The sequence below is a fragment of the Rutidosis leptorrhynchoides genome, chromosome 11, assembly GCF_046630445.1.
Source record: "Rutidosis leptorrhynchoides isolate AG116_Rl617_1_P2 chromosome 11, CSIRO_AGI_Rlap_v1, whole genome shotgun sequence".
Taxonomy (NCBI): domain Eukaryota; kingdom Viridiplantae; phylum Streptophyta; class Magnoliopsida; order Asterales; family Asteraceae; genus Rutidosis; species Rutidosis leptorrhynchoides.
The window spans coordinates 47,967,238-47,982,124 of NC_092343.1; the positions used below are offsets into that span (position 1 = coordinate 47,967,238).

Genomic DNA, 14,887 nt, shown 5'->3' on the forward strand with positions numbered 1-14,887 from the left:
TTTTATCACCGTTGAATAATATGGATAACACAATCCAATTACTCGAAGCGTATGAGGGAAGTTATCGTAATAAAGTGAAATAGAGAATAGAGATGCGTCTTATCTCTTGACGTAGTAACGATTGATTTCCGAAATTTAAGGAATAGAAAGTCTTCATAATCTAAATAAGATTTGATTCTTCGGAATTTAAGGAAATTAAGATCTTCTTTAATTAAATGAGGTCACCTGCCTCGATTGCTCCGTCTGTTATTTTGCTTATAAATTAACCCCCTTTCGTCTCATTATTTTCACCACTCCTACATCTTCTTCCTCATTTCATACTTCCAAAAGATTGTGAAATGCTTCATCCAGTTCTTATTCTTGATATACTCCTAACTTTCATATCTGTCATTCTTCTTTTTCATCTACCACCAGAGGAAGTTACTTTCTTCTACCATTACCTTGGAGTTATAGTGTTTTTCATTCTCCCGTGTCTTTATATTGCTATACGCATTGATATACACGGTTTGTAAATTTTGAGGTTGTTATTGGGCTTTATATTCTCCATTATATTTCGGAGCTTCATGCTTTCGTTTTCTCTTCCTGACCTTAAGTCAAGCGGATAATGGTCCAGAATTCGTAGGTATGAAGTTTCAGATGAACATAACTAATGTTCTAAGAAAGAAATGGTAATAGCACAATCTGACTTGTCAAATTACCAGAATACCTCGAAAAAGACTGAATCATTAAGAAAATATTTTCTTGATATTTTTAGAGATTATATAGAATGAAAGAGTTATGTAACATGGTTCATGATGAGGGTATGATCTGTGAACCTTTATCACGTTCCATTAGAAACTCATCATGACTTACTGTAATATAATCACGTTGATCAAGTGTCATTATATTATGCTAACTCATGCTTCAATTCCCAACATTACTTCAAAACATTTATATTTTAAACTTGAAAGTTTCAGAATTTAGAAACTAAAATAGTTTCTTTTATGGTGTAACACAGATATCGTAAGGAGAAAATTGATTTCCGATAAGAATGATTATGGAATTATCTCCAGAAATATGGAGGATATTTATAATGAAAGATACGATGATATCTTAGAATTTCTAATATCAGAGGATGATGAAGAATATTGTCCGCAAGGGTTTAGATTCGGAAGCAAGGTATTCGTTAATGGCTTCAGCAGATATTGAATCATTTGGATTCTTTGAAGACAGATTTCGTCCTTGTGATTTATCCACAGCCTCTTTCATACTTTGCTCAATCCGTTTTTCAGTTCCAAACTTTCTCTTTTTCTCAGCTTTACCACCATACTATTCTTTATCATCAAACTTTTGACTGTTAAGGTCGTTTACAGTTTTTGCTGCTTCATCAACATTTTTCCAAAATTCGGAGAACTAGTTTCATAGTTTGGGGTGTTTTTCGAAAACTTCACATTCGAAGTATGTAAGTCCAAGAGGTAGACGTTATATGTACACATATAACTGTTGGCGTAGACGTGCTACAAGAATTCAAAATACTGATTGCTAATTCCTGATAGTTGGTATGGCAATTGCCGTTACAAGATGTGGATGAGTACATGATACGGTTTCAATGAGTATAAGGATTTTTTGGAAGGTCAAAGATCAATGAAGTTGTTGATAAATTTACTGCTAATGTGGTGGAACATGAAAGGTTCCCCAGTAACAAAAACGTATATGCCAAAGTTACAAGTCTGAAAGGTCGTCGTTGACTGGTTGAACGGTTGATAATACTGGATACTTTTGGAAAAGAATTGCAAGGTTATTTTCAGTAATAACAATGCTAAAGAATCTTTCACATTTTTGAAGTCAAAGTATAGCTTTGAAAGATGTAGAGATCTAAGAATGATGTCACCCGTTAAATCTTGACTTGGATTCTGATCCGTCAATATCAGAATATGTAATTGAATTTGTATGGAAACGATTGTATATCGCTGTGAGCATAGTTAATAATTTTTGAATCAAAGTTGAAGAATGTATAGTGTAACATATTAATTGTGAACTTAAATATTTCCCGGGAATTACCTACCCGTTAAAGATTTCACAAGTAATATTTTGTACAAAAGAATTTTTATTACCGTCTTTATGAAAATATATGTATGTATATTTTCTTCAGATGTAATACAGATTTGATGAGTTAATATCATATTAAGCTCATTTGATTTTTGACTTGAATTAGAAATGAATAAAACATTAAAGATTTAATAATCTTTACGGAGTATTTCACTAATGTAATCAATACTCAGTTTTATTGATATTTTCTCAGTGAATCATGTTGGTGCTCATGGAACTCTTGCTAACTTCGCAAGGTACGAATGATGTTTTCTAGAAAGTTTCGAATACATCGAAGATGAAAGTATAAAATCAACCATATAATTGAATAATATACTTAGTTTATTATGAAATGGAATTCATTGAGTTGGAAACAGAGATTGTAGTTAACGATGGTTAAGTCATTAACGAAGTATGTACATCATAGCATATTAGTAATATGAATTAACCGAGTAGTACCTACCAGTTAAGATTCACACGTAATAACTTGGTACGAAAAGATTTATTTTGATTTCAAAATTCATATATATTAAATATACATAAAATTTCTTCAGGGGAAATGAGTTAATACTTCATCGGTTATTATTGCTGGTATTTCTTGGTAACTACGGTGCGTATGACGTTGATGCTCGTGGAACAGATTGTGAAGTTGAGGTTTGCGATGCGGATGTTGTTGGTGGTGGTAATGGTACTGTTGGTGTTGTTGTCGGTGGTACTGTTGATGCCGGTGATGCTGCTGGTGCTTGTAACCTTTGCACCATATTCTCCAAAGCCACTACCCGAGCGCGAAGCTCGTTGACTTCTTCTACTACACCGGGATGATTGTCGATTCGGACGAGCGGACGAATAAGATTTAGAATGTGAGATAGTATATAATCATGACTAGATACTCTGGAAATGAGAGAGAAAATGGTATTACGAACAGGTTCGCCGGTAAGTGCTTCAGGTTCTTCGCCAAGAGGGCAATGTGGTGGATGGAAGGGATCACCTTCTTCTTGTCTCCAATAATTAAGTAGGCTACGAACCCATCCCCAATTCATCCAGAATAGATGATGGCTAATTGGTTGATCCATTCCAGTTACACTTTCTTCAGAGTTCAGGAGAATATCCATATCGGAATAGCTGTCGGAATTTAAGGAATTTGAACTAGATACGGGATCCATCTTGTATAATTAGATAGATGATTTTTGATATGAAATAGGTTATAGAATTTAGTTTGGTATTCTTCAATACATAATTTACATATTTATATATAATACCAAATTCCATAAATCACGGAGAAATTTTCGGAAGATGTCAGGAAAAGTTTACAGTAACAGATACGCTAAGATATGAATTTTTGTCTATACTGTAACATCCCGCGTTTTTCCGTTAAATTTATTTTAACACCATCTTTTTTTTTTAAAAATAATATCTTTCGTCATTTAATTTGGCACCTTTCGTTAACTAACGTTCATAATATCCTCGTTATTTAATTATAACGTCACCCGTTTACTCGAGCGTTTTAAATATTCGTTTGGTTATTTCCCGCACCCGCTTTGAAACTAGAGGGACCAAACTTGCAAAGAGGCCAAAGATTTGACTAGGTCAACTAGTCAAACCTTCAACCTCCTCCTCTCATTCATCTCTCTCTTTCTCCTTTTGATACTTCCAAATCCTCTCAACTTTCTAACATAAATTCATCATCTAAATCCGGATTAGGGAGCTAGCAACCAAATAAATTACATATTCTTGATCCTCTCATCATCCTCTTCGATTTGATGCTAACTACTTCGATTTTGGGTAACATTTCTAAAACACTAGATTTCTTTAAATTTGTGTTCTTGACTTAAAAGTGTGTTAATTAGTGTCTATGGCTCATTGTGATGTCGTGTATGTAATTTGTATGCTCGATTTGTTGTTTTTGGTGTAACTAGCTTGAATATGAAAATTGCTTGCTTAATCTTTGATTTTGGATGATTAAAAGTTGTTTAATTGTTAAAGTTCATGTATTAAATGTGTTACTAGCATCATTAGCTTCAAATTGATGTGTAGGTTGATTAAGAAAACTTCAAAAACATGATTATTGATTTTGAGATGTTTGACTAGAGTTTGATAGTTCTTGACATGAATTTTTGGATGCTTGAATGTCATGGAATGTTAATTGTTAGTGTCTAGTAGTAATGTATGCTTCATTACCTTCAAAACGGCATATCATATGTGTGAATTGGTTTCCCGAAACTCAAAATGCAATTGATGAACTTGAAACTTTGAAAATGGACTTTTATTGTTCGCTTGATGAGATTTCGGCTATTGTAAATGATGTTATTGTTGGACCATAAGTGCTTAGTTGTATTCCTCGTCAAAATACCTTTCCAACGATATATGATAGGCATTATAAGTGTTTGCGGGTCAAGAGTTGGGTTGGAAAAGGTTTGGGTTCGTGCATACTTTGAAAAACTGACCAGAATTCTCTGCCCAGATGGTGGCGCGGCGCGCCCCATCCCCGCGCGGCGCGCGGATTGGCCTGGTCAGATTCTGACCTCTTTGTCCCATTTCACGTGAAATGTTTGACTAGCTACCGACCTCCGATTCACATGAAACTTGTTCTAATATACTTGTATATGAATAATTAGCATAGAAAAATAGTCCGGGACCCGACCCGAACATGTTGACTTTTTCGTTGACTTTGACCCGACCAAGTTTGACTTTTTGTCAAACTTAACCAATTAATTATGCAATCTTTCTAACATGATTCTATACTTGTATCTTGCATGAAACTTGACAATTTTCTTCACATGCTACATAATCGAGTCGTGTCGAGCCATAGGACTAATTGAACAACTTTGACCCTTCGTGACTATCGTTATTGATTCAACCTACTTGTTTAGGTCGAGATTAGCTTTGTATTTGCACGCATTTACTCGTTGAAGTAATTTATTAACTCTTGCGCTCAAGGTGAGATCATAGTCCCACTTTTACTCTTTTTGAACTTATATTTGGGATGAGAAAACATAAACGATTCTTTTGAATTAAGTGAACACAAGAACGGGAAAACAAACATTCTACATACGAGTTTAGAACAAAAATCCTCAATTCAATTATCATTAGTTACACTTGACGGGTGTAAGCGAGAACTTATGTTATATGGCCATATGGGTTGACAACCCTCATCTTTGACGGTTCGCTACCGTCTACGGATGAAATATATTTTCGAGAATCAGTGTTTGTTCTAGCACTATGGATGGGGTATACAATGGATGGAATGTTAAGCTTTGATAATTGGGTGCTCGTGAATATTAACTTTTAGAATGTATTACTATTATTTCAACTTTGCAAACCTTGTGGTTCGACTTACTTACTTTTACTCACTTACTTACTTAAACCTATGATTTCACCAACGTTTTCGTTGACAGATTTCTATGTTTTTCTCAGGTCTTGCAAGATATGTGATACATGCTTCCGCTCATTATTTGATACTTGCATTGGATGTCGAGTATACATGCATTTCATGGAGCGTCTTATGACTTTACTTTAAACCGTGTCGCCTAGATTTCATTTGTACTTATAACCTTGTAACTTAACTTTTGGTTGAACAATTCTTTTAAACTTTGGCAACAATCTTTATGTTGAAATGAAGGCGACATATTTTGGTCAAACGTTGTCATAAAGACTTATGACCAGGTAATGGGACCCATGTAGACGACGCCGTCACTTGACGATTTGTCGGGGTCGCTACATATACACTATTTATGCAATCAATGCAGTAAAACGTGTCTAGACTTAAGAATGATAAGCATGTAATTTTCGACAAAAAATGATAAGCAAAACTTTTAACATGCAGACACGGTCGAAGTCCAGACTTACTAATGCATCTTAACAACTATCAGTTAGACACATTCATGCAAGACCTGGTTCGCTAGGACCAACGCTCTGATACCAACTGTGACGATCGCTCCAAATCCATTTGGCCGAATACGTCATTCATTGATTTCATTGCGAGGTATTTGACCTCTATATGATACGTTTTATAAACATTGCATTCTTTTGAAAAGGCACACCATAAATGAATATTAATCAAAGGTTTTCGACATCTGATGATTTTTACATATAAACAATCACCTTATATAATAGTTTACAACAGTACTTCCGTTGACAATGCACTCTAAATAAGGTACATGGTGATGAATTGGTGAATGCAACGTTTTCTTGAAAAATATGCCATGTAAGACTCCATGCACATAGCTTGTCTATCATATAAGCAAACAGCGGAAGACTTCTAGGGAACCTGAGAATAAACATGCTAACAAGTGTCAACACAAGGGTTGGTGAGTTCATAGTTTTAGTGTTTCGCATAATCTGCATATAAAAGTGGATAACAAGATTTCAGTTGTTTCATCCAGAAACGTTTATCAAAATGTTCTACAAAATTGAGCACCCTGGTAACTAAACTTTAATGTATATATAATTTATACCCTTTGTATAATCATCTTAATAATACACGCAAACCAACGTGTAAGCTTCTCAAATAGCATACGTCCGTTAAAAGGCTAGTGCTCTAGCTCGGACGGGGATATCAAGCCCTATGGATCCATATACTACTACTCGCGCCCACCAGTTCTTATAACCGGCAGTTACTAGTTACCAAAGCTAAGGGATTTTCGGTTCAAACTCAGTGTAGAATTAAGTATGTACTTGTATCCATTGCGTTTAAAATAAATTGCATGTATTCTCAGCCCAAAAATATATATTGCAAAAGCAATTAAAAAGGGAGCAATGAAACTCACCTTAGCAGCATATAAAGTCGTTCACCAAAATGTGATCGAAACTCGGATTACCAAATAACCGTAGATCTCAACGTATTAATATTGAGATTCAATATTGTAGAAAAGTACGTAGACGCAACAGAGATGATAAACACTAGATTTGATTCATAAATATACCCTCAAACATTACCCATAACCTCTTTGGCAATAACTCATAATTTCCTTAGCTCTATCCCGCTCTTAAAACCATTTTGAAAGTGACACACTCATAACCTCGTCGTAGTATTTTATGTATAATACTAATTAATAATATTAATAATAATAAGATTAATAATAATATTAATCTTAATAATAATAATAATAATAATAATAATAATAATAATAATAATAATAATAATAATAATAATAATAATAATAATAATAATATAAATATGGAGTATGATATGTATGTGTGTAAGACAGAGATCAAAATGCTCGAGCTTTTATAGGTGTGGCCTGATTCTGATGCCCATGCGATCGCATGGGTTTTATGCCTATTTGCCATGTGATCGCATGGCAGTCAGATCCAGCTCACATATTTTTTGTAATTTTGTTTGTCGACATAATTTAATATAATATATATAATATATTTAATTTAAATAATTAATTATATATTATATTAAATTCACATGCATAGTTGACTTGTAATTTTTGTTCCGATAAGTCGTACGTCATCACTCGACTTATGTCCCGGTTCCGGTTTTTCGAGTGTCCCTTCGTACGTTGAGAAAACTTGTACATTACGTTTCGCGACTCGTACCTTTGTCAAAACATAGTCTTAAATTATTCTTAAACTATACCACTCAAAGTATATCTTAAACTTTCGAGTATTTTGGTCATTTACTTCTATAAATCATCGTCTCGTTATTTGTTATTATATATATAATAACAGATTGTTTTATGACCAAGTTAATATTATATTTAAATATATATATTCAATATTTAATAAACACATTTTTAAAATACATAACACAGGTTATTCATATATCTAATTCCAACAATTAATATTCCTTATTATTGTATGTGTCCAAGTTACGTTATTTAAACAAACACTTTATCATTTGTTCCGAATACCGTTAAAAATGAATGATTTCTCAAATCAACGTGGACCTCTCAATAGAGACCCGTAATGATATCATAATCCTTAAGAGACTCAGTAAATGTCTTTTACTTGAATCGTTTGGCATAATCTTTTAACTCCGTAGTTAAATATGTCAATCAGGTAATCAATCAAATAAGATTAATGCACAGTATCATATACCCAACACTTAGTTACGTTTTCAAGTTATAGTATATGTATCTATTTACATATAATTATTCATGCATCATTGTGAATAAACGAAAGGTAATTGAATAGTTCAAGAATTTTGAGATTCAGTTTAACAGACTTTGCTTATCGTATCGAAATCATATAAGATTAAGTTTAAATTTGGTCGAAAATTTTTGGGTCATCACAATATTGGTGTATGATAGTTTGTCCGGTCATGCTGATCAAGAAATTATCAAGCTCACCAAAGATCTGGGAGATCAATTGCCTGTATACTTAAAAGCAATTGATTACTTTAACCAAACGCAAGACTCCCAGATTGTTGAATACTTGGAAAACAAGAGAGTATAGAGTTCATGACAGAGGCAGCACCAGTCGTGCCAGTGCAAAGTGGTGGTAATGGGGACTGTGGTGTTTGGGTCTGCATCCATATGGAGAGGGTGATCTTTGGGTGGGATGAAATCCCCAACATTGGAGATCCTAAAAAGGCTGCAGAAGACTACAGACTGAGAATGGCCAAGACCTTCTTTCGTGCACGCTTTGATACCCAGGAACCCCCACCGAAAGAGAAAGAAAAAGTTGGTAACTGAGATTTTATTTTTAAAACTGTATTTAATTATGTAAGTTGTATATAAAACTGTAAATGTTGTAAATTGTGAACAGGTCCAAAACTGTTTTTTTGCAGGCGCTAAGGTAATTAATTAGACCTTGCTACCTTGCGTCTCATTATAGTCGAGGGCGCAATGTGCTTCTTGCGACCTTGCGCCTCGTGTTTAGCATCAGGCGCAAGAAGCATCTTGCAACCTTGTGCCTTGTTTTTAGGAGCCTGCGCAAGGTGCTTCTTGCGACCTTGCGTCCTGTTTAGTATCAGGCTCAAGGTCCATCTTGCGACCTTGCGCCTGTTTTTTATGGTGGCGCAAGGTATGACTTGCACCTCAACCTTTTTGATTATTATTGTAACAATAGCTTGTGCATTCAGTATTACAACATATGAAGTAACACAAGAAATCACATCATAAAATAAAAATTAAACAATATTACAACAATGGACGAAATCACACCTTAAATTGTTCCTGAAAATAAACGTATTCCGGGAACTAATTACTACCTAAATTGTACATTGGATAAAACTGAGATTGATAAGCTTGAGATGGTTCGACTGTCTCTTTCGACTTTGAGGTTGTGTTTCTTGCCCGTTGAGAAGTTGATTCACCTGTTCGGTAATAAGCAACTGGGCATGTTGATCGAGAATGACCTGGTTCTTTGCAACGACTACAAGTTCTTACTTTTTTTGTAGTTTCTTCACCTTTTGAAGGAATGCGTTTTTTTACCTTTAGGACGTTCAGGTTGTCTTTTCTTTAGAACTGGGGGTGTACAATTTGCAAAATCCCGGGTCCCGGATCCGACCATTCAGACCGATAGGGGAGAGGAAGAATGTGTTCGAAATACGTATTTATGTCTGTTTGAGAGGTGAACCAATGTGATACATAACAACTAATATCCTCCACTCTTAAGAGTCGTGCTGATGCAATCACATGACCGCAGGGTATGCCTGATAATTGCCATTGACCACATGAACAAGTTTTATCTTGTAGATTAACCAACCCATTTTTTCGTCCATCATGTACCTCTATTAGATCATTTGTTGATGGAAATGCTCGCCATCTTCTTGATTTGTCCGTCCTCTTAGCTAGTTTACGTTCAACATATGGAGTAACCGGTGAAGTAAGACTAACTGATTTGTTGCGATGTTTGAAATACCAATCTTGTATTGAACAACAAAATAATTCGAACAACATGCAAACGGGTAGTTTACGAGCATGTCTTGATAGAGAGTTTATAGACTCTACACTGTTGTTTGTAAGGTATGAATACCTAATATGAGTAGATTGACTTATAGACCATCTATTGATACCATCCTCACATAGCACTTTATAAGCCGCATTCAATCTCCTTCGAAATACATCAAGATGATCCTGAAAATCCGACGCACGGTAAGCCTTAACCATTTTCCAATAGTGCCATTCGAAGAATTTCATATTGTTGGATTTAGTTTTGATGTTCATGAATAAATGACATGCGCAATGAGCGTGAAATGCTTCCGGAAACACATTTGTAATGCCGTGTGCTATTGAAGCAGCACGGTCAGAAATAAAAGTAATCTCTGACATACGATCAACCATACCATAACTCATTAAATGATCTCTTAGGTTGCCAAAAAACCATGAACAATCACTGTTTGTCTCGCCTTCACCAATTCCATAAGCCAATGGCAAAATTCCATTATTTCCATCCATCGCAACAGCAACTAAATTAGTACCCAGGTACCCACCCTTTAAATGTGCAGCATCGATGATGATTATCGGGCGGACATGTTGCACAAATGATCGAATCTGTATGAAATTTTCACAATAAATCAAAAATTATCAATGATGCCTCATACACCAGGCACAAGGCGTAAGACACACTCTTCTGTCTTGCGCCCACTAAGCGCAAGTAAAGCCTTGCGTCCTTGCGTCTTTACTGCCAGGCGCAAGGTGTGACTTGCGTCCTTGCGTACCTGTAGGCGCAAGGTGAATCTTGCGTCCTTGCGTATGATGTACATATTAAAATTGGTTTTTGCTAATATATATTTACTTACAACTACTCCAATGGACATGAAACACATCACAAATTTATTTTCTTTGTCGGTAACCAAATTGGTGATGGTCCACGGGTTGTGGATCTTAAGGTTATGAAGGTAAATGGGAAGCATTCTAAAGGAGTCATCACTACTGCCACGTAACATCTCTATTGATTGACACTTGGCCCTCCATGCTTGATTGTACGATATGCTCACTCTAAACCGATTGGCTACATCATCACGTATATCTTTTGGTTTATACTCTCGATTAGCAGCCTTGAACGAATCCATAAGAATACTACCCAACACCTTTTTAGTAGCATGTTTATTGTTTCCCATAATTTGTGTGCGTGAGCATGTGTGTACGTCATGCAACTTCTTAACCATAAAGTTTTCACTGTGTCTTATTTTGTATGCACTACATTTCCACTCACAATTTGGCAACACACATTTAGTGGTGTACCGAGATTTGTCCGACTTTACGGGCTTTATTTGAAAGTTTTCTTCAAGGCATTTTGTAAATAGCTGGTTTAGGAATTCTTCCTTGTTCGAAAACGTTTGACGAACTTTGACCAAATCAGATACCTGATACGTGGTTGGAATTGGGGTCGTAAATTCTTGGTTTTCTTCATCTTGCTGACTGTGTAGAGTTGGCATATTCCAGAATAAATCTTGTTTTTTTTCATCTTCTTCATCTTCATCTTCCTCGTCACTTGCTTCATCCGATTCATTAGACGCAACAACAGGTAGAAACGGGTTCTCTATTTTTTTTATTTTACACACGTTCTCGGCGCCATGGTTGAAGAAGTCAAATTTTTCTGTGTTTGGAGGTGGTATTTCAGCCTGTTCTTCTTCCAAATGGTGTGTTTCTAGGTTTGGTTCGGAATTGTGTATTTCATCTTATTCTTTTTGCAGATGGTGTGTTTGTTTGTTTGGTTGAGACTCGAGTATTCGGAGATTTTGTTGGAGATGGTGTGTTTGTGAATTTTGTTGGGGCTGGAGTGTTTCTAGGTTTTGTTGGAGATGGTGTGTTTGTGAATTTTGTTGGGGTTGAAGCATTCTTAATTTGTCGACAACATAAATATCAATAGGCTCGTTTGAGACAGCGTGTTTTAAAAACTCAAAAAAATCTTCATGATCATCAGTAATATCAAAAATATGATTATTATCAATATATCTCAGCGAAACAGGTGCATTAGGTGGCAATTCAATTTTTTTTAAGAATTTTCCTTAACAATACTCTTCGATTTATTGGTTTTTGTGGAGCAAGTGATAGTTTTAATCTGGTTCTAAAACAATCAAGAGGCAGATACATAGGTATGTTGTTAACAAATTCAAAATTACCCCCACAACATACATGAACAACAAATGTTTCATCATTACAACAGCTCATTAATACACAAATTAGTAAAAAAATAGATAAAAGTGTACCTTAACGATGCTATAATGACATGATCTATTTGGAAACGAAGTGAAATGAAATGATTAATCTGGAGTTCTAGCCTCAATAAATACACAGGTACATAATCTTATCCGTAAAGGTACAAAAAATCTAACAAAATCTTATCCAGAAATCAGAAAAAATTCATTCTGATAAGACGCAAGGCGCAAAGCCGCAAGGACGCAAGTCATGAACCTTGCGCCTTGCGTTTGCACGCAAGGGCGCAAGTCGCAAGGACTAATGATCCTTGCGCCTTGCGCGGGCAAATTCTCAAAAAAAAAAAAAAATTCAGGGTTCTAGCTCAGAAAAGGGTAAAAAAGTGGGCAAATAGGTGATAAGCCCTTTTTAAAACATAATTGGGCCTTTGATAGTTTAAAAATATAAGTGGGCCTTATGTTAATATACTGGGCCATTATTGCATCGACTATTCACACACTTATGTGATACTCCCTATAAACCTTAGGGTTTCTGTATCTTATTTCCTTTCTCACATAGTCACATCCCGGCGATTTTTTGCGCCGTTACGCATCAATTACTACGTAGCAGGTTTCAATTTTTCCTACACTTTAATTTCTAATTATTTTTTTTTATATCTAATTTGTTATTTTTTAATCAATTAGCATAATGTTATCAGTTCATTTCACCTGGTTAGCACTTTACATCATTGTATTGATATGCTGATCTTGATTCATCTAGTTACTATGTACGTATATCATCATGGTTTGCATTATATATGCTTTGTTGTTTTGTTTTCAACATTAAATATGAATATAATTAGTTGGTAGGTAAATCGTGTTTAAAGTTATTAATGTAGAAATGATTGTAACTATTAGATGAAATAGATTTACTATAGTCTGTTTATACTCAGAATTAGAAGTCGATTTATGCTTTTTTAGAGCTACAATAATTTGATCTGCTGTGTATAAAAAATTTCAATTTTAAATACTTTTACAAAATAAAGTAAGTTTGTTACGCTTTGATTTGTGCACAGGAGATTTAAAAAATGGAGGCTTGTTGTGTTATGCTATAAAAACAAATGGCTTTTTTAACTGACAATATGTTGATTTACGATTTATTTGTAGAAATCAGTGACAGTTATAACTATTTGCAAATATAATTCCTCACAACTGATTTAGGATTTTTATTAAACTGTTTTATTTTGTAATGTTATATAGGAAGCAATGGCTGTTCCTAAGCTTGATAAGAAGATTATCAAGAAGCGAGTCAAGAAATTCAAGAGGCCCCACAGTGATTGGAAGATATGCGTAAAGGTACATTAGTCATGTGTGTTTGTTTAGTGTATTCGTAAATAAAAGTACATATCATTATCTGGTTTCAATGGTTTCTTACAGGAAAACTGGCGCAGACCCAAGGGTATTGATTCTCGTGTGAGAAGAAAGTTCAAAGGTGTGACTCTTATGCCCAATATTGGATACGGGTCAGACAAGAAGACCCGTCACTACTTGCCAAACGGGTTCAAGAAGTTTGTTGTTCACAATGCTAAAGAACTTGAAGTTCTCATGATGCACAACAGGTATAATGCTTTTTAGTAACACAAACAAATAACCAAATACCGTATAATGTGTTGTGTTTGTAGTGGGTCAAAACTCAAAACAAGTTTTTTCTATGCTATATTGACCAGAGATTGTTTTTGTCCCAAATGCATTAGTTTTGTGTACTCGTTCGATGCCATTTCGTTTAGGTGATATTTGTAAATCTACTAATTTTTGACTGGTTAGGTAATGTACTTGTATTGACCCTTATTATTAGTATAATGATGAAAATGGCACCTTCTATGATGAAATTGATCCGGTTATGTGTGTCATTAAATTGATGAAAATTGACATGTTTACAAAATTGTTTGATTTTGTTATATGATATCAGAACATACTGTGCTGAGATTGCACATAATGTATCAACCCGTAAAAGGAAGGAGATAGTCGAGCGTGCAGCCCAGTTGGATGTTGTCGTTACCAACAAACTCGCCAGGTTACGTAGCCAGGAAGACGAGTAAGCTTTTGGAGCTTAAAATGTCTTTTGCTTTTCAAAGGATTTTAGATTTTGATTTACTTTCAATGGTTTTTATTTTTGAAATCTTGTAGTTGTGTACTTTTATTACCAGTAAACTTGAAGGTTTTGTTATTCTTGAAATGAATTTTGTTAAACAGGTGATCTGTTATAGAATCATTACAATGACGTTAACCTTATATTTGAGAATGCATTGATTTTTTCCCCCCAAATTTGTAATTAAATCAAATCAAATACTCTATTATTTTATAGGGTAAATGTCCGGATAAAATCCGATCCGGTTTTTATCCGAAACCAATCTGATCCGAGATAAAATCCGATCCGGTTTTTAGTCCTAATACATTATCGAGTGATGGTCATGCCGAAGCTCAAAATGTATTAACTTTTGAATAAATTAATATTTTATCTTTCGAATAAAAGTGTTGTTATTTATATTATTTATAGTGGTAACCGTTTATCGTTATAAGTAAAAATATTGTTATTTATATTATTTATTGTGTTAAGCGTTATAACTTTTGTTTATATTGATTACATTATTTTTGTTTAAACGTTAAATAAATCAAATCGGTAAAATTGAATCTTAGTCCGAAAAAAATCCAAAAAATTCCGAAACCAGTTCCAAAAAAACTAGTAAGAAAATCGTTTTTTTTTTTTTTTTTGCAATCATTATCATCTCT

At 34.5% G+C, this 14,887-nt stretch overlaps 1 protein-coding gene across 1 annotated transcript; it reads left to right on the forward strand.

Annotated features, from left to right (window-relative positions):
- The first annotated feature begins 13,299 nt into the window (after positions 1 to 13,299).
- Positions 13,300 to 14,389, forward strand: LOC139877154 (large ribosomal subunit protein eL32z-like). Its single transcript, XM_071864568.1, has 3 exons — positions 13,300 to 13,453; positions 13,535 to 13,716; positions 14,067 to 14,389. Exons 1-3 carry the CDS (start codon positions 13,364 to 13,366, stop codon positions 14,194 to 14,196), a joined length of 402 nt encoding a protein of 133 aa, XP_071720669.1. The 5' UTR covers positions 13,300 to 13,363; the 3' UTR covers positions 14,197 to 14,389.
- The last annotated feature ends 498 nt before the right edge of the window (positions 14,390 to 14,887 follow it).